Genomic DNA, 18,734 nt, shown 5'->3' on the forward strand with positions numbered 1-18,734 from the left:
GATCTGAGGTCGAGAGAAAAGAAAAGCGGAGTTCATTGTTTAGTTGTCATCGGCTTATTTATTTATTTTTTAAATGTAGATAGTCTAAATCCAAACAAAATAAGCATATAAGCAATGACAATCAAATGGGTCTTAAGCAGCTTTGATGCAAAAATTTAAGTCGTAGACGGGGGTTACAAACCCATCATTACGATCTTAACCTCGCCTGAAGCGACTTAGTCACAACGCGCGCGCGCATGTGAGAGCACAAGTGTGAAAAATCTTATGAAACAAATCTTGAATTATCAAAATTCATGGGAACGGAAATTGAGTGCAGAAGCATAGAGCAAAAGAGAGAATCTTAAGATATTCAATGATTATTTAACCTAGCACGCGAGCTTTAAAGACTTTCAGTGCTAAAGTCACCATCACTAAGCTAATCCAATTATTTTATCGCATTTTTAATTATTATAAAAATGGTTTATATAGATAGGCTACTTTCTATATTCAACACGAAATATTGCTCTCAACTAGGGCTGCAAACGAACCGAGCCGCTCGCAACTCGGCTCGTTAGTGGCTCGTTCAAGCTCGGCTCGAAAGTTAAACGAACAAGCTCGAGCCAATTTTTTCAGCTCATTTTGTAAACGATCCGAGCTCGAGCTAGGATAAGCTCGGCTCGAGTCAGCTCGCGAGCCGGGGTATATACACTTAAGTTTAGGATTTTTATTGTTATTTCATAATTTATTCTTTTCATTTTCAGTTTCAGTTTCCAATCAACCAAGGGAGGCGAAAGCGTACGCACACCAGCACACCATCCCTCCATAGGAAAATGAAAGATATATATACCTTCACAATCAGAATATTTTTGGTTGTATTAGGCCTATGCAAGGATATATATATATACACATATATAAATTTTTCGTTGGTCCGTTGAGACTCGTGAACAAGCTCGAGTCAAGCCAAGGCCCGCTCGGCTCGAGCTCGACTCGTTAAGTTTTCACTGAGCTCGAGCTCGTGTTTGTTAAAAACTTAATAAACAAGCTTGAACATAGTAAAACTCGGCTCGGCTCATTTGCAGCTCTACTCTCAACACCACATAGTTTATCTAATAGTATGTCATCTAATTTTGTCAAGAAAGTGGATTGGACTCGGCTAGTAGATCAGGCCCATAATGGAGATTGCTTTGCTTAAAGTGATGTCTATTAGCTCTACTCTCAACACCACATTTGTTAATGCTGAAAATATCCTTGACGAGTATTAATTATCAAAACAGGTAATTGACCGTCATTTTCTCTTACAATTTTATTGAAACAAACCCATTACACGTGCAGATTGGCATTCCCAAGAAAAACAAAAATCAGGCCCACGGCCTAACAAAACTGATCAATACAACAAGAAAACTTAGGCCCATTCAGTTGTCAGCGAAAGGATGAAAAACGTATCGAAAAATAAATTTAGCGTTTATTTTCTTGGTATTCGGTTATCAAGAATGTAACAAGACCCAAAATTCTAAGGTTTTTAATAAATAATTTAGATTCCTTCGGAACAGACGCGGTCAAAAGCACAAGATTTCTCCTGCGATCTCAGAATTGATATGCGCAGGCGATTAGCAGTAGCATTTGATTCCTTTCAGGATAGAAGAAATACTGCATTTTATTGGTTTGGTTCTGTGGATTTATGATGAATAGGTTGCCAGAGCTGGACATGCCCATCAAAATGATTGGTGATACGATGCCGGATTGCTTTCTTTGAATTTTTTTTTTCCGTGTTTCTTGCTATTTTGTGGGTAAATGGTGACTAGGTAACTCGTGTGTGACCTCGGTTTCATTCCGAGGGAAGCCCAGGTAGGTTTTGATATGGCGGAGGTGGGCGGACATAGAATAAGGCCGTGGTTAATGGGTGTGATATGGATGGGAGAGTTGAAAAAAAATAGGTTTACAATTTCCTACAGATCAGGGCATGTGTTGGGACTGAGTTAAACATTTTTGCAGGTTCAAATAGAATCACTCCTCGAGTTCAAATAGAAACATTTTTTTCTCTGAGTGCGAAAAGAAAAAAATTAGAATCACTCCTTGCCGTTCAAAAAAATAAAAATAAAAATAATAGAATCACTCCTTGGGTTGACGAAAACGATAAGATTTTCGTGCACAGATCCGGACACAAATGTATTTAAAACCGTCTGATGGGTGTGAGCCCCATTCTGTGCAAAATCCACGGGCATCAAACTGTTTCAAACACATCAGGCATCGGAATATATTTCTTTGCAAGAATATCTGTCTCCGAATTTGTATACAAACGTTTCTGGTCATAGCATTACTATTAAGTTAGGAAAATTCAAACATCTTTCCTAAAGCAGAAGATAATAGATAAAAAATGTATTGATATTCAAAAAAAAATGTATTAAAATGTGTACAAATATTTAAATATACGTGAAATATGTATTAACATCTCAATTTATATAGAATTATTGATACACTCTATTATCCTCCGTCAAACAAACGGACATCGGCAGGACCGATTAAGAATACTACTGTACATGTTAGCAGGGCCGATTGAAAGTCAATAGTTATGGTGGGCTTTCCATTAGAAAGGTAGGCCCAGATTCCTGATTAGTGTACGAAGGTAAATAGAGTCACCCGTTGAGCACTGGCGAGTTGAGTTCGGTTCCGGAAACAACTACGGAGTATTTTCCATCCATCCCTCACAGGTCTCTCTCTCTCTCTCTCTCTAGTTGTTCAAGATTGTTATATAATAATATAGGAAATTAACGATATCCCAATGAGATTCACTGGGTTTTCTCAAGATTCGCAATGAAAGATCCGAAAATGCTGGCTTCTGTACCTTTTATTGGTTCTTTTTATTTTTATATCTTCGATAAGTAATCTGACTTGATTGGTTCTAAGATCATCTCCAGCCGTCACTCACATCCGTACACTCAAGTTTGAGTAGGAAAATTGATTACAAGCTCCCTCTGGTATCATCCACCACAATGGCAAACCCATTTTTTCTTGTCAAATCTTGCTTAGAAAAAATTCAGTCAATGCCGACCCAGATCCGTTGAGAAATCAGGAGCTTCAAATCTGTTCCACCTACGCTCACCACCACCACCTGCAAGCAAAAACTAGCCGTTGCAAATTAGGTATGAGATTTAGGTCTCCTTGATTTGGGTTAAAAAAAAAATAATTTGAATTTGGTATGAGTTTGATTCAAGGGCTGGAGTTGGATTTTGTGGGTATTTCCTCAAATTTTAAACTTTGGTTCACTAAATAGGCGAAGAACTTCTCATTATGTCATGGTCTACAATGTTTTTTGCTAGTCGTAGAAAATAATGTCACATTTTATTGTTTTATGCCATTTTTGCTTCGTACTTCTTCTGCAGTGAAGAATCCTTAATGAAATAAGAAAAGGGTAATGTGTATTATGGTGATTGGTAGCGGTTTGTTATCAAGTAGTTCTGATGTTCCTGTTTCATTACAACTCTGAATGTGAACTTGATATTCATGATTTGGTGGCTTTGTGTTAGAGGATTCGGTTTTGCTAGAGTTAAAGAAGTCTAGAGTAGGATGAACCCGGGGGACCCCCCTACCCAAGTTTCAAGTTTTCTTTTTAGGTATGGTAGTATTTTTGCAGAACGTTTAAATTTATATAGGTTCATCCATCCAATTTCTATTACAAATAAATTTAAAATTACGAAGGAGTGTTGAACATAAAATTGAATTCTGATTGGAACATTGAGGTTTTTTTTGTTAGGGTTTTTGCATACAAATGTAACACTAGCTTCTATTATTTGTGTTTTACAATAGGTCTGTATGCGCAATATTGTATTTGGATTTTGTATTGGCATGATTGATACGGTCTTTCATATGTTCAAAAAACAATTACAATGTTTGCTCCCCTGTCATTAAAATCCAGCGTCTGCCTGCTAGAGTTGCTAGAATCAGTGAGGTGGACCAATTCAATTCTGCAACATAAACTAGCACTCCCTCTCATGATTCTTTCCCCAAAGAAATTTAATCTCTCTCTCTCAATTGGGACCTCTTTTTTTCTTATCATCCTGTGACCTAATACCTGAATGAATGCAATTTTATTCCTGTTTGGCTCTGATCCCTTTTGAGACCCCATTGAAACAATCTTCCAAGGAATTCTAACTCAGTTCTTTGGGGATTAATGAAGGATCAATCCCCTTTGCCTGTGCTAGAATATGTTTTTAAATTACCGTACATTCACATGCACGTGTAGAAAAATTCATTTGTAGGGAATCAGGGATTATTACTAATTATAAGAACTTTGAAGCATAATTAGATCAATGCTTGCTTAGGTTTACAAAATTATACAAGCCCAAAATGGATTTGCTAAAATACATCATGTAAATTCTAAGGATCCATTGCAGTCTCTAGATGTCGACTTAAAAAACCCAATCAAAAGGAATGGCCCGGAAATTACAGCTTGATAATTAAATAAAATGAGGCAGTCCTCGCCTAGAAGAGAATTTATTGGATGGAGACTTTAAGTTGATGCTGGAAAGAATCAGAGAGAGAGAGAGAGAGAGAGAGAGAGCAACCAAATCCTATAGAATATGGATTGGGTGGGTTTTTTTTTTTTTTTTTTGGGGGGGGGGGGGGCTAGAAGATTTGGTGGATTGACATAGTCAATTTTTTGTTGGGATTCTGTTGAGATGCGTACACAGTAAAAAATTACCTGATTGACTTTAATTGGTCCACCTCACCAACTCTAAGCAACTTTATGCTGTCTAACTCTAGCAGAACCGAACTTTGAACTATTACTTGCTACTGCTTTAGAATGTCACAGAATTGACTCAGAACTACAAGTTATGGCTTGCAATTGATATGATCGAGAATGCAGAATGGGAATTTGTATTATGTATGGCCACACACATTGAAAGGTTTTGACATGATATAGAATCAAACCCTCATTCACCAAACTGTTTGAATGGCAGATCGGTGATCTCCAGAGAGTCGGTCCTTAGACATCACTGTAACAGGCTAACAGCATAAGCAAGACCTTCAATGGCTTCTCCTTTGGCATCTGATCAAGCAAAACAAGGATTAAGTTGGATGGAATGGCTCCAAGGGTGGTCTAATGTGATTTATGAAGTCCTTTTTCAGAAGGTTGAAGCAAGACATCTTAAAACTCCGCTGCCACTACCTCCATTGAACAATCTTACCTGTATTGTTACCGGTTCCACCAGTGGAATTGGGCTTGAAGTAGCCAGACAATTGGCTGAATCAGGGGCACATGTTGTTATGGCAGTAAGAAACCCCACTGCAGCCCATTCTTTAATCCAAACATGGCAGAACCAAACCTCAAGTAAGGATTCCTTGAACATTGATGTCATGGAGCTTAATCTCCTCTCTCTAGAATCCGTCGTGAGGTTTTCTGAAAAATGGAATTTGCTGGGAAAACCCCTAAATGTCCTTATCAATAACGCCGGGATCTTTTCCATTGGAGAGCCTCAAAAGTTTTCAAACGACGGGTATGAAACTCATATGCAAGTGAACCATCTTGCTCCTGCATTGCTCTCACTCCTACTCTTACCCTCACTTAAAAGAGGGGCTCCAAGTAGAATCATCAACGTCAACTCTATCATGCATTTTGTATGTAATGTTGATCCAAACGACATGAACTTTGTTTCCGGGAAAAGAAAATTCTCGAGCCTCGTGGGATACTCGAGCAGTAAACTAGCTCAAGTCATGTTTAGCAACATTCTCCATAAGCGCCTCCCTTCTGAATCAGGGATTAGCATTATTTGTGTGGGACCCGGAGCTGCCCAAACAAATGTTGCTAGGGATCTTCCTAAAATTCTGCAAGTTGGTTATCAGCTGATTCCGCTTGTCCTCTTTAATGCTGAAGAAGCATCCAGAAGCACACTCTTTGCTGCTACTGATCCCGAGATTCCCAAGTACTGTGGACAGTTGAAGTGGGATGAGTGGCCTGCCTGCGCTTACATCTCTTACACTTGTCGTCCAATGAACCCTTCCAAAGAAGCACAGAGGATGGATATTTCTAGCTTAGTTTGGGAGAAGACACTTGATATGGTTGGCCTTTCTGGTGATTGTTTGGAGATGCTTCTAGAAGGGAAAGAAACACAATGCCGCTATGGAGCCCACCTTAATTAGGTGCCAATAATTTAGGTGCGGAAGTCTGCACTTGCATGTTTTTGATTGGGTTCTTCTCCAATGTTACGCATTTCTTTCAATTGCTTAATCGTTGTCTGCTAGAATGGACTAGATCCTTCTGATACATTATGCTTGTTTTAGTTGCACATTTCTCAAATTACACAATCCAGATACACTTGTGCTTCCCCGCAAATGTGGTGAATTTTCAGCCATTGGATCACTTGGGAATCTCAAGTGACGTGAAGATTCTAATGCGATCCAATGGCCAGGAAATGTATTGGAACTCCTGTACAGAGAAATTTAGGGTACAACGATTCGAACTCCCTTTTTGTTTTGACTAAGAAGTACGGATACGACATGGAAACGACGCAGCATGACATGGACATGTAGATACGTGATTTCTTCTAAAATTAGGACACGTATTCATGGTGGACACGTTGAATAAACAGTATATTCTTGTATTATGGATTTATCTTATAGTTCATATAAGACATCAAAAACATATTCCATAGTAATATTAGGCAGATACAAATCAAAAGTCGTATAAGTGTTTATGAACTCAACATCTATGGAAATTCTTACTCTAGCCAAGTTTTAAAATATGTTTTTAACATGTTCCAAGAGTATCCCCAACCTGCCGGGTAGGAGAACATATAGGAAAAATAGACACCTATTTAGTCTTGTTAGACATCTGTCCGGAGAGAGTTGTGCGTGTCCGTGTTGGACACGTGTCAAACACGGATACGTGAGGCTGGTAGACGTGTCTGTGCTTCTTAGGTTTTTGAATAGCTGTTTTAGATGTAATCCCAACTTTGCTGCTATCTGTAAGAATGGCTTATATTAGTTTTGGATGATGACTTGAAACTACTTGTCATCTTCTGTAGACAATCCTTGTTATATTGTGGTTGAATTAGTCCTACACTCCTACTCTGCCTAAACTAGACCGTTTTCAGTTGCTTCTATCCACATACATGTCTGAATTGGGCAAGCATAATAACATGTGTGCAGGAAGAAGTTGCTTTTGCAAATTGTGACAAATTCCCCTTACAGTTATTGCTGTTTTGTTGTGGGCCAAAGGAATCTGAAGAAAACCTGTATTTGCCAGTGTTTTATGTTTATAGCAAAACTGCGATGACCGACTTAGTGTCAACATTTTAAGTGCTACAGTGGCCAGTAGATGTTCTCATACGAGTTTTAGGAAGCTGTAAGTTACTTAGTTCTTATTAGGGTTGATAAACAAATCAAAATTCGAGTTTGAGCTCGTATTCGGCTCATTAAAAGTCTGACCAATACTCTTGTTTTCCTTTCAAATGAAGACCCCTAAGGTAAATGAATTCCGCCAAACAACTTGGTGTTGAAAAAGATTGATACCGAAGTCCCGACTCCACCATGCTAACCCATAGGGATTGGCCGAGTGAACTTGGCCTGAGATTTAGGGGTTTGTTCCCTTCTAACATCTCAGTTTCAATTCACTTTACCAACAACTTTTGAAGTCACATCAGTCGAGGCAAATGCTTCAGTCTCCCTCGATAAGCAAAATAAATAAATTCTTGGAGTCACCTAACCCCTATGCGTAAGCATACAAACTGACCTGACCTGGGACACCATGGATTACCAAAAAAAGAACTCCACTGCGGACTCAGAGAAAAGATTCACACCCATTAAAGTCAATAGTTCAGAGGAGTGGTTGAATACTTGAATTGTATCACTAACTTTTCTCAAAACCAGACGTGCTAATTTGGCAAGCAACCAAAGTCAGCCAAAAAAAATCCAGCAAGCAGTTCGCTTTCCCGACAAAATTGCCCAATCAGTTTTGCTGGTGCAATAAACACTTTCACACACAAACTCTCGTACATTAAGTGTGGAATCCACACATTTAGTCAATCAGTGTGCAGTATTTGTAAGGCCCATATATAAACACATAAACTTTCTTACATTAGTTGCCCGCACTACAAAGGTTTGTAGGGTGGCCAATTCAGTCATTCATTTTGATGCTAACAGCTTGGATTTAGTTCGAGCCGTCCGTTGCTCGAATTAAATTCTGAGCCGTCCATTGCTGAAATGGACAGTTGCCGGATCGGCCGCCCTACTGTAGGCAGCCCGCGCTACAAGATCTCCTTGTCCATAAAAATATCTAGTCAATGTTTTTTTAAGGATTCTTATCCTTTTGTTTAGCATCATTGCAAGCCCTACAAAAGCAGACGCGTGGGTTGGTGCTTGGGACAAAATGAGTGGGACTAAATGCCAAAACTTAAGACTTCTTGTAATGAAAATTATTTAGAATATTTTTTAGGGTATTGGTGTATCAATTTATTTTATAAAGAAGATAGTTACGCTTACGCATATGTTTTTGTGGGCTTACATGAACATGTAACCATGAAGTGAATTAGGGTATTATGTGATGGTGTCTGAGAGGTGTTGAATATGTAGTACTCCTTGTAAAGGAAAAGCTTTTTTTTTTTTTTTTTTTCTTATGCGGGTTGTAAACAGAAAAGTTTCAATTGAGAGATTATTTACTCCTAAATTCAGTAATTGCAAAAATTTTGTACGATTATGAAGGAGGTTAGGGCACCACGCGTCAATAGCCAAAAACATTGAATCGGTCATGTATTAAGATTCTATAACACTCACTAGATCACGTCAACTCAAAAAACCAATCAGAAGGAATGGCACGAAATTACAGCTTGATAACTTAAATAAAATTAGGCAGTCCTAGCCTAGAAGAGAGTTTATTGGATGGAGACTTTAAGATGATGCTGGAGAGAGAGATGGTTGCACAGTAATTAGAATTACCCGATCGACTTGCTACTAATCTATGATGTATTCTAGAGAATGCGGAATGAGAATTTGCACCATGTATGACCACACACACACATTACAAGGTTCTCACATGATGTAGAATCAACCCCTAGTTGGTCAAACCGTTCGAAAGGCAGATCAGTGATTTCCAGAGAGTCGGACCTCAGACATCACTGCAACAGGGTAAGCAAGACAGTTAAATGGCTTCTCCTTCGGCGTCTGATCAAGCGAAACAAGGATTAAGTTGGATGGAATGGCTCCAAGGGTGGTCTCATGTGATTTATGAGCTATTTTTTCAGAGGATTGAAGCAAGATATCTTAAGAATCCACTGCCACTGCCTCCATTGAACGATCTTACCTGTATTGTTACCGGTTCCACCAGTGGAATCGGGCTTGAAATAGCCAGGCAATTGGCTGAATCAGGGGCTAATGTTGTCATGGCAGTGAGAAATCCCACTGCGGCCCATTCTTTAATCCAAACATGGCAGAACGAAACGTCCAGTAAGGATTCCTTAAACATTGATGTCATGGAGCTTAATCTCCTCTCTCTTGAATCCGTCGTGAGGTTTTCAGAAACATGGGATTCACTTGGAAAACCCCTTAATGTCCTTATCAATAACGCGGGGATCTTTTCCATGGGAGAGCCTCAAAAGTTTTCAAACGACGGGTATGAAACTCATATGCAAGTGAACCATCTTGCACCGGCACTGCTCTCTCTACTACTCTTACCCTCACTCAAGAGAGGGGCTCCAAGTAGAATCATCAACGTGAACTCTGTCATTCATTTCGTAAGTACAGTTGATCCAAACGACATGAACTTTGTTTCCAGGAAAAGAGAATTCTCGAGCTTAGCAGGATACTCGACCAGTAAACTAGCACAAGTCATGTTTAGCAACGTTCTCCATAAGCGCCTCCCTTCTGAATCAGAGATTAGCATAATTTGTGTGGGACCCGGATGTGCCCGAACAAATATTGAGAGGGATGTTCCTAAATTTATTAAGGAAGTTGGTTATCGTCTATTTTCGCCTGTGCTTTTCAACGCTGAAGAAGCATCAAGAAGCGCGCTCTTTGCTGCTACTGATCCTGAGATTCCCAAGTATTGTGCACAGTTGAGGTGCGATGAGTGGCCTGCCTGTGCTTACATCTCCTCTTCTTGTTGCCCGATGAACCCTTCCAATGAAGCACGGAGGTTGGATGTTTCTAGCTTAGTTTGGGAAAAGACACTTGATATGGTTGGCCTTTCTGGTGATTGTTTGGAGATCCTTCTTGAAGGGAAAGAAATTCAATGCCGGTATGGAGCTCACCTTAAATAGGTGCCAAAATTTAGTTGTGGAAGTCTATGTTTGCAAGTTTTTGATTGTGTTCTTCTTCCTATGTCACGTCTCTTTTGATTGCTCAATTTTTGTCTGCTGGAATGGACTAGATCGATATTATGCTTGTTCTAGTTTCATTTTCCTCATATTATGCAAATGCAGATTCTTGTTTTCCCCCTCAAATCCTTTGTACCAGTGTTCAGGTAAATTTTTAGCCATTAGGCATGCGAGAATCTCAAGAGATGAGAAGATTCTCGTATGATTCAACAACCGGATATGCACTGAAACAGTGGTACAGAAAATCGAACTCCCTAGTGCTATGTAGCACGGACACTTCGCCGGAGTCCACATACCGGTATCATACACTTTTCGGACACCGACACTCTCCTGACACGTGTCCGACACTCAAATCTGAAATGTCCTATTTTTTCTTAACATTTTGGATGTGAACATTCCGGGGGCACTCTAAGAAATGCTTCGGACACTATTAGGACACTCTCGGGACACTCGCAAAATACGTCAGGAGTTAAATGAAGTAGTTAAGACCTAAGACTCTTGTTAAAGCCTAGAAAAGTCTTTCCTCTTTTTGTGACTATGGAGTGTAAAAACATATAGATAAAATGAAACTCTTTCTGTTGGAATACTTTTGTGAATGATGTGATGATAAATAAGATGTAAGGTATATATGTATTCAGAATTAGAGCCTTTTGTACTCATATAGTTGAATACGTTAATATTATTCATAATGTATCCCCAACGTGTCGTGTCCTCCAACTTTCCAAAAATTTGTGAGTCAGTGTCGTGTCTATGTCGGTGCTACATAGCCCTAGTGTTTTTGAATGCTGTAGGAATGGCTTGCATTAGGTTTCGGATGATGACTTGAAAGTTGATAATAACGTGTGTGCACCAAGAAGTTGCTTTTGCAAATTGTGACAAATTCCCATTCCCAGAAAATTATGCAGTTATTGCTGTTTTGTTGTATATGTACATAGCAATACTGCAATGACCAGTTCAGTGTCATATTTGAGTTCTTCAGCGGCTACTAGTTGTTCTCATACTAGTTTTAGGAAGTTGTTAGTTCTTCTTAGGCTTGATAGATGAATCAAGTTGCTCAAGTTTGAGCTCGTACTCTTAATTCCTCATGAAGAGATATTCTCGTTTTTGAAATGGAGGATCCCCATGGTAAATGGACTCCCCCAAACTACTTGTTGCTAACGAAGGTGATCGGGGTTGGCCCCACGGACAGAACTTGAGATTTAGGAGTTTGTTCTTTCTTAAAGTCTTATGTTCGAAATCTCTCAAATGTTGTCCACTCTGTTGGGGCACTTCATACGGAGCTTTGTTTTGGCTTTAGTTGGAGCCTCCTGGTGGACGGTTTGGTTCCAAAAGATTAGTCGATACCAAAGTCCCAACTACATTGTCCGGGACTTGTGCAAGATTCAAACTATCTATCGGCGTCGTGTGGCCGGTGGTCGGAGATCCTGCCCGGGATTCTTGCTTCGATCTCCGTGCCCGGAGCCTGTCGTGCCAGCGTAGGCTTGCTGGAGATGTTCTCTCCGTCCCTTCAGCTTCGAGATCCAATCGATTACTCCATCGTCGGTTTTGAGGGGCTCCTCTTAGTTGGAGGCGGCCGACGTGCTTTGTGGATTCCATCCACGGTGGTTGTGCTTATATCTTTTGTCTGTTTATTGCTCCTGTTTCCATCGGCTTGTATTGTTTATCTTTGATAGGGTTCCTGTTTCTTACCGGGGCGGCTAGTGGCTAGATGGCTGGCCCCTCGTGTCCTGACCCTTTGTGGCGATGAGTTGTGCACAGGTCTAGTTGCTAGCTTTGCGGTTTTACCGCTGCTCCTGGGTCACCTGTTCTCTGTGTGTTTTTTATCCTGCGGTGATGGTTGGTTGTAGGTTCCCTCTCTCTGTTCTGAGATGGATTCGCTGTTTTAGCCTATTTTGGCTTTTAATGAAATGGGCTTTGTTTCAAAAAAAAAAAAAAAGAGGCAATAATCAAAGGAGCGGTTGAATCGTGTCACCTGTGACTTTCCTCAGACCTATAGCACTACTAGTTTTTTTTTTTTTTTTTCCCACTCGATATATATCTAACATACTTTGAAAGGGATGGAAAATGGGTACCGCTAAACGGCATACGGGTGGGATAAGCCCAAAGGACATTAACCACCACACCAAGCACTTTCGTTCATGGCGAGAATCGAATCCTCTCCTTTCACAAGAAAAATGTGAGGAAATATAATTGGATTACAAGCTCGCTGACCGACATACTGTACTAGTTTCACAAGCAATAAAAGTAGCCGAAAAATTCCAAAATGCAGATCGCTTTCCCAACAAAATTGACCAATATGGGCTCTACTAGCGTGCATTTAAGATTAGCCCTACAAAGCGGCCACGTACGTGGGTTGGTCTTCGGGACCCAGATATATTATTGAGTGGTGACTGGTGACCCAATTCCATCATTTTTTGGGTTAGTGGATTTGGGGATGTCGTGGGGCACACACGGCCCTGCGTATAGCGCAGCCGATCATTTGGCACAAATAGCTTAGATTTGATCTGAGTTCATTTAGATTTGAACCGTCCATTATTCAAATCTAAATACGAGCTATTTATTATCGAAATGGACAATTAAATCGGCCGTATTACACGTTGTAGGGCGTGGAGTGCCCTACAGCATCCCCAAGTCCAACAAACAAAAGGTTCGAGCAAGGGATTATTTTGTGCTCTTATGTCGTGTAAATAGGATTTTTCCAAATCAGATTAGGATTGAATCCGGTTATTTGACAGGTCTGGGTGAAGAACACCGAGCCACCAAGTAATTTTCTGGTTTGAGCACCCATGAAGTGTGAAGGACATGTTGGGATGTGGGCTTGGCCTGTTTGGAGTTCTGTACTCTTTCCGTTCCAAAAAAGATGATAATTTTTGAAATTTGTGCCATTTTTCATTACTTATATCTTTTAATCTATAATATTTTTATGAGTTTGAAAACTTTGTATATTAGAACTAATCGAGAACTATCAAACAAGATCCATATTACATATTTTTTGAGATTCATATCGAAAGATATAAGGAATTGAAATTGACACAAATATCAAAAATTGTTATCCAATTTGAGATGGATGGAGTAGTATAATTTTTCGAGCTAAGCTGGGTTACTAATGCGGACTAGGAAATCCGCTTCCATGGAAAAGAAAGAAAACCTTTGTACCAATTATAGTCGATATTCTCCGAATTAGACTACCAATCTCCGCTCAAAGAATTTCGGGGTTCACAATCCGTTTAGACTCTCCCAACTTTGAGGGATTCACGATCAAACATGGAGAACCGAACGGGGGCGCTGCTGTTTCTCAAGGCACAATAAATTGTTGTTTCTGCCAAAAGACCCATTGTTTGAGCCAAAAAAATAAAAATAAAAATGAAAATGCGAGCCAAAACATTAATTACCATGATCAAAATTAAGCCGATCAGACATTGGTATCAGACATCGATAATAGCCCTATACAGGTACTAATTTAATCACTTATGTCTGATGAGTAACCGGTGACCAATCCATTTACTACTAATTTTTAATGACCAGTTTGGTGACAAATGCCTATCAGGGGGGCACCTAGACTTAGCGCCCCTAGATCCCCGGACGCCAAAGCGTCTCAAAACAATTGGCCAAGCCCAGGATAGTACTTCCGTCTCTAAATAGTACGTACCCACCGTCTCAGAATAAATATCTGGTGGGAAAATTTAGACTTTTTAAAAATACATTTTTTTTAAAAAGAATAAATTTTTTTACAAATCAATAAATATCAATTAATTCTATTACATTGTGAATTTTTTTAAAATTTATAACAAAAAAGTGGTTTTTTTTTTAAAATTTAAATTTATCCGTCCGGACATTTATTTAGAAACCGGAAGAGAGTAGTATTTCCCATCATATTATTTCTCTGTCCCTGGCCCGTTGACCGTTCCCAATAACACGTCCTCCAATTACTGCATGCCATTCAGTACACTCTGTCCTCTCTCTCTCTCTCTCTCTCTCAAATTTCCTCCCCCGAATTCAACAACCACTCTCGTACTCATCGAACGCCACCATGAACTGAATCCTCTCAAAACCATCCTCACCAATTCACCTCCCATCTTTCTTCCTCAATCCCACCATTTTTTTCCAAAAATTCAAGTGTTCAAGCTAACTTATACGCACGTTAACTAATCAACCGCCTTCCCCTCCAAATGGCCAATCAAAAATCCGACCAATCCCAGGAAAAACCCCCCAACCCCAACCACCACCACGCCGCCACCGGACCCCGAAACGTCCTCTTCGGAAAGTACGAGATGGGCCGTCTACTAGGCCAAGGCACCTTCGCCAAGGTCTACCACGCTAAGAACCTCGTCACGTCCGAGAGCGTCGCCGTCAAAGCCGTCAGCACGGACCAGGTCAGGAAGGAAGGCTTGATGGACCAGATCAAGCGGGAGATCTCCGTGATGCGGCTCGTGAGGCACCCGAACGTCGTCGAGTTGAAGGAAGTGATGGCGACGAAGCAGAGGGTGTACTTCGTGATGGAGTACGTCAAGGGAGGGGAGCTGTTCGCGAAAGTGGCCAAGGGGAGGCTGAAGGAGGATTTGGCGAGGAAGTATTTCCAGCAGCTGATATCGGCCGTTGATTTCTGCCACAGCCGCGGTGTTTCGCACCGCGATCTCAAGCCTGAAAACCTCCTTTTGGACGAACATGAAAATCTTAAGGTATTTTTTTCCCTTTTTTTCCCCTGTGTGTCGTGGTTTTAAATAATGGTCGTTATGTATGGTATCCGGCTAGTGTGGGACAAGGGATGCGGTCGAGCAGCATCTCTACCGTGAAGCGGTGCCAAGCGGCCGATCCCGCCATTCTGTTATATGCTATGTACTTCTTTTTTACGAGAACAATTGAAATACTGCACATTCACAAAGACAGAAAGACTCTGCAGAAACATACCCAGAAGTTCTGAATAGTTATTGTCGTGTCGATGAATTTGATGTACTAGTAAATAGTTTGGAATTTGGGCAATCTTTACTGGGTTGGTAAATAAATTGTGAGAGGATCTCCAAACCTTTATTTATTTATTTATTTTCACTCAAAACCCAAGATTTGGGTAAAACCCTCCTAAAATCCACACCACCCCTTGAATTAAATTTTTACCAAATTGTTTTACTCAAAATTTTGTTCGAATAAAAGAATATTTATACTTATTATGTTAGGCTATTTGTTCCTTTCCAAATTTACAATCATGTCCCCGTTTCACTAACTAAAATAAGTACTTATTTTTGAATTAAAGATAATCTACTATGAAAGAATAATATATCTCGTTAAGCGAAAAATAAGTACTTAAAAAATAATAACCTTAGCAAAACGGAGAAGGCTTTACTCAAAACTGTCCATAGATTTGGATTTGCCTGCAATGAAACTCTTACTCAAATTTTAGGTACGAGTAACTGCTGGAGATGCTCTAATACCATTGCAATTAATATTCAACCACAAATACTTATACACATACCCACATCTTTTGATGGGGGCCTGCACACACTCGAGATGTAGTGTATGTGGGCCCAATATGAATGTGAGTGAGTTTGTGATTGTAGAATAATTGAATACCATTTATTTGCTACATTTGTACGTTTTGAACTTTAGGCATTTTTTGGGCAATTTTTTCTGGGTACGTAGTAGTATTATTGATGTGATTATGCAGTATTTCCGCACAGAACGAAGTATCTTTTCATTCTTATCTCCATATGGTCCCCTTTTGGAGGGTTATTGAATTCATATTAACTAGAGACTAATGAAGAAAGTTTGAACGAATGTGAAGGTTTCAGATTTCGGGCTTTCGTCGCTACCGGAACAGCTGAGAAACGACGGGTTACTCCACACCCAGTGCGGAACTCCTGCCTACGTCGCACCAGAGGTTTTGCGAAAGAAAGGCTACGACGGCGCCAAAGCCGACATATGGTCGTGTGGAGTGATCCTCTACGCTCTGCTAGCCGGATTCCTTCCATTCCAGGACGAGAACTTGATGAACATGTACCGAAAAGTCTTCAAGGCCGAGTTCGAGTTCCCCCCGTGGTTCTCCTCCGAGTCCAAGCGCTTGATTTCGAAAATCCTGGTCGCTGACCCTGAAAAAAGGATCTCAATAGAAGCCATAATGCGTGTCCCCTGGTTCAAGAAGGGGTTCACCCGCCCCATCGCGTTTACAATTCAAGACTCGTCTTTCGAGCTTTCCAATGACATGAAGTTCGAAGGCGGGATTGGAGAAATTGAAATGGTGAGGTCGAAATCGTCGCCTCCGTTTTACAATGCGTTCGAGTTCATATCGTCAATGTCTTCGGGATTTGATTTGTCGAACCTCTTCGAGAGGGAGAAGAGGTCGGGGACGATGTTCACTTCCAAGAGCTCAGCCTCGGCCATAATGGCGAAGATCGGGGCGTTGGCGAAGAAGTTGGGTTTCAAGATTGTGGGTGAGAAGGAGTTTGTGGTGAAGATGCAGGGGAATGCGGAGGGAAGGAAGGGGAAGTTGGCGGTGACGGCCGAGGTTTTCGAGGTGGCCCCGGAGGTGGCTGTGGTGGAGTTTTCGAAGTCGGCTGGGGACACGCTGGAGTACCGGAAGTTTTGTGAGGAGGATGTTAGGCCTGCGCTCCAAGACATTGTGTGGAGTTGGCAAGGTGAAGATAGTAGTCCTAACAACTGTCAAGAATAACGGTTATGCTTTGTTTGCTTGTACTATACTTCGGCCACCCATATAGCTCAAAGGCTTGTACCCTAACCGAAAATTAATATCGACGGAGCACCAACTCAGCAAACTAAGAACGGGATGAGGAGTTGAGCTGACCGCTTTTGGTTCGGTTTGTGTTTGTTTTCTTGCCCTGTTTAGGCACGCGTGAACGTGCCACATTGGTGTTTCGGAATCACAGAACGATTTTTCGTCCGAAACTCCAAAAATATCGTTAATCTACTTTTGATGTTATGATCGTTACGGGGTGGTTTTTTTTAACCCTTGACACTCCAAAATCTTGCCTTAGGTAAGCACCGTGAAATGCTAACTGTTTTATGTAAATAGAGGCAAAAACAAGTCACTTCAAGTAGGGTATTTAGGGGCATAGTGTTCTTATGTCCTAATAGTGTGTGTGTAAATAGTGTGGTAGGAGTAATTGAGTTCATAAAAGGGTGTCTATGGAGAGGATGTTTTGCGAATGGATCTTTGTGCTGCTTATATGTATATAGTTATAATTTGTGAATGGATCTAGCTTTGTGCTTCTTTGTTTTTTGTTTTTTTTTATCCTACTTTGTGCTTCTTTGTTCACTTGGGTTTTTGCATGGCTTTCAATCGAGGGATGGTAGGGTACATGAAAACATTCCATGATACGTGTCAAGGAAAGGAAAATGATTCACACTTTTCTAGAATGTTTTCATGTATCCAAACATATTCGTTGTCAATAAGTTTTATTTGCACTTATACTCTCATTTCTTTATCTTTCTCTCTCTCCACTTGTTATCCCCCAAAACTTCCCTCAAAATCTTTACTCTCTCATTCCAATTTGTTTGCCCATTTTCGACATACGTGTCCTTCAAAAAATTGTTTATTTCTCACAATTTATAATGGTTTATATAATTTCAAAAATATTATACTTCCTCCGTCCCAAAATGGATGACAATTTTTGAAACTCGTGTCATTTTTCGTCCCTTATATCTTTTAATTTATAATGTTTTTCATGAGTTTGAAAATTTTGTATAATAGATTTAATTGAGAACTATCAAACAAGATCCATATTGCATATTTTTTGAGATCCAGATTGAAAGATATAAGGAATTGAAATTGGCACGGATATCAAAAATTGACATTCAATTTGGGACGGAGGGAGTATTATATAGCTAATTGAAATCTATCAAATAAGATCTGTATTGTATATAAAAATTATTATAAATTGAAACATATAGACAATTTGGTCGAAGGTCTCAAATAGGGAAAAGAGACAAACAAATCGGGACGAAGGAAGTACCAAACAATTCATAATTTTAATAAAAGGGTATTAATATTCAAGGCCATGTTCATTTTGGGGTATTGAATATTCCTGCGTACGGTCTTTAATACATATGTTCTATCTATCTTTCTTTACTTATTACTCTAAAAAAATTTCCTTAAAATTCAAATCGAACATGGCTTTATAGTTTTGGTTACACATCTTTATCGAACTTGTGTGGTAGTTGTGGCAGCATACGGGTGTGAACTGGGTAACGGAGGTGGTTGCACCACAATATGTGGCCCCTACTGGAAAGCTCAGCAGTCAACATTTAGCGGGTGCATGTCCTCGGGATTGGGCCGGCCCTGATTATTAGCCTTCAAACTTGCCGCTTTGTTGAAAAAGAGAGGAACCAAAAAACAATTAAAGTGGTGGTGCTACGTGTCTGTCAATTAGCTTTTTATAATGAAAAAATTAACTAATACCAGCTGTAAATCCGAAGGGTTTGATTTAAGTGGATGTGAGA

At 40.1% G+C, this 18,734-nt stretch overlaps 4 protein-coding genes across 4 annotated transcripts in view; all 4 read left to right on the plus strand.

Annotated features, from left to right (window-relative positions):
- The first annotated feature begins 2,594 nt into the window (after positions 1-2,594).
- On the plus strand, positions 2,595-6,286 carry LOC131335338 (dehydrogenase/reductase SDR family member FEY-like). Its single transcript, XM_058370653.1, has 2 exons — positions 2,595-2,687; positions 4,938-6,286. Exon 2 carries the CDS (start codon positions 5,008-5,010, stop codon positions 6,115-6,117), a length of 1,110 nt encoding a protein of 369 aa, XP_058226636.1. The 5' UTR covers positions 2,595-2,687; positions 4,938-5,007; the 3' UTR covers positions 6,118-6,286.
- Positions 4,938-10,412, plus strand: LOC131335337 (dehydrogenase/reductase SDR family member FEY-like). Its single transcript, XM_058370652.1, has 2 exons — positions 4,938-4,959; positions 9,105-10,412. Exon 2 carries the CDS (start codon positions 9,117-9,119, stop codon positions 10,227-10,229), a length of 1,113 nt encoding a protein of 370 aa, XP_058226635.1. The 5' UTR covers positions 4,938-4,959; positions 9,105-9,116; the 3' UTR covers positions 10,230-10,412.
- Positions 10,413-13,832: 3,420 nt separating this feature from the next.
- LOC131335346 (stromal cell-derived factor 2-like protein) overlaps positions 13,833-18,734 on the plus strand; it is a 64,889-nt gene continuing 59,987 nt past the window's right edge. Inside the window, exon 1 of the mRNA XM_058370669.1 lies at positions 13,833-13,837. The gene's annotated coding sequence lies outside the window, so the exon portion shown is untranslated. The remainder of the gene's footprint in view (positions 13,838-18,734) is intronic.
- LOC131335342 (CBL-interacting serine/threonine-protein kinase 5-like) lies at positions 14,195-17,485 on the plus strand. Its single transcript, XM_058370663.1, has 2 exons — positions 14,195-14,965; positions 16,063-17,485. Exons 1-2 carry the CDS (start codon positions 14,456-14,458, stop codon positions 16,945-16,947), a joined length of 1,395 nt encoding a protein of 464 aa, XP_058226646.1. The 5' UTR covers positions 14,195-14,455; the 3' UTR covers positions 16,948-17,485.

This window comes from Rhododendron vialii, chromosome 8a (assembly GCF_030253575.1).
Source record: "Rhododendron vialii isolate Sample 1 chromosome 8a, ASM3025357v1".
Taxonomy (NCBI): domain Eukaryota; kingdom Viridiplantae; phylum Streptophyta; class Magnoliopsida; order Ericales; family Ericaceae; genus Rhododendron; species Rhododendron vialii.

What these genes read in the sequence shown, in the direction of transcription:
- LOC131335338 (XM_058370653.1), top strand. Translation starts at nt 5,008, where the DNA reads ATGGCTTCTCCTTTGGCATCTGATCAAGCAAAACAAGGATTAAGTTGG.
- LOC131335337 (XM_058370652.1), top strand. Translation starts at nt 9,117, where the DNA reads ATGGCTTCTCCTTCGGCGTCTGATCAAGCGAAACAAGGATTAAGTTGG.
- LOC131335342 (XM_058370663.1), top strand. Translation starts at nt 14,456, where the DNA reads ATGGCCAATCAAAAATCCGACCAATCCCAGGAAAAACCCCCCAACCCC. An exon ending in ACGAACATGAAAATCTTAAG is followed by an intron (nt 14,966 to 16,062) that starts GTATTTTTTTCC and finishes ACGAATGTGAAG; the next exon opens with GTTTCAGATTTCGGGCTTTC.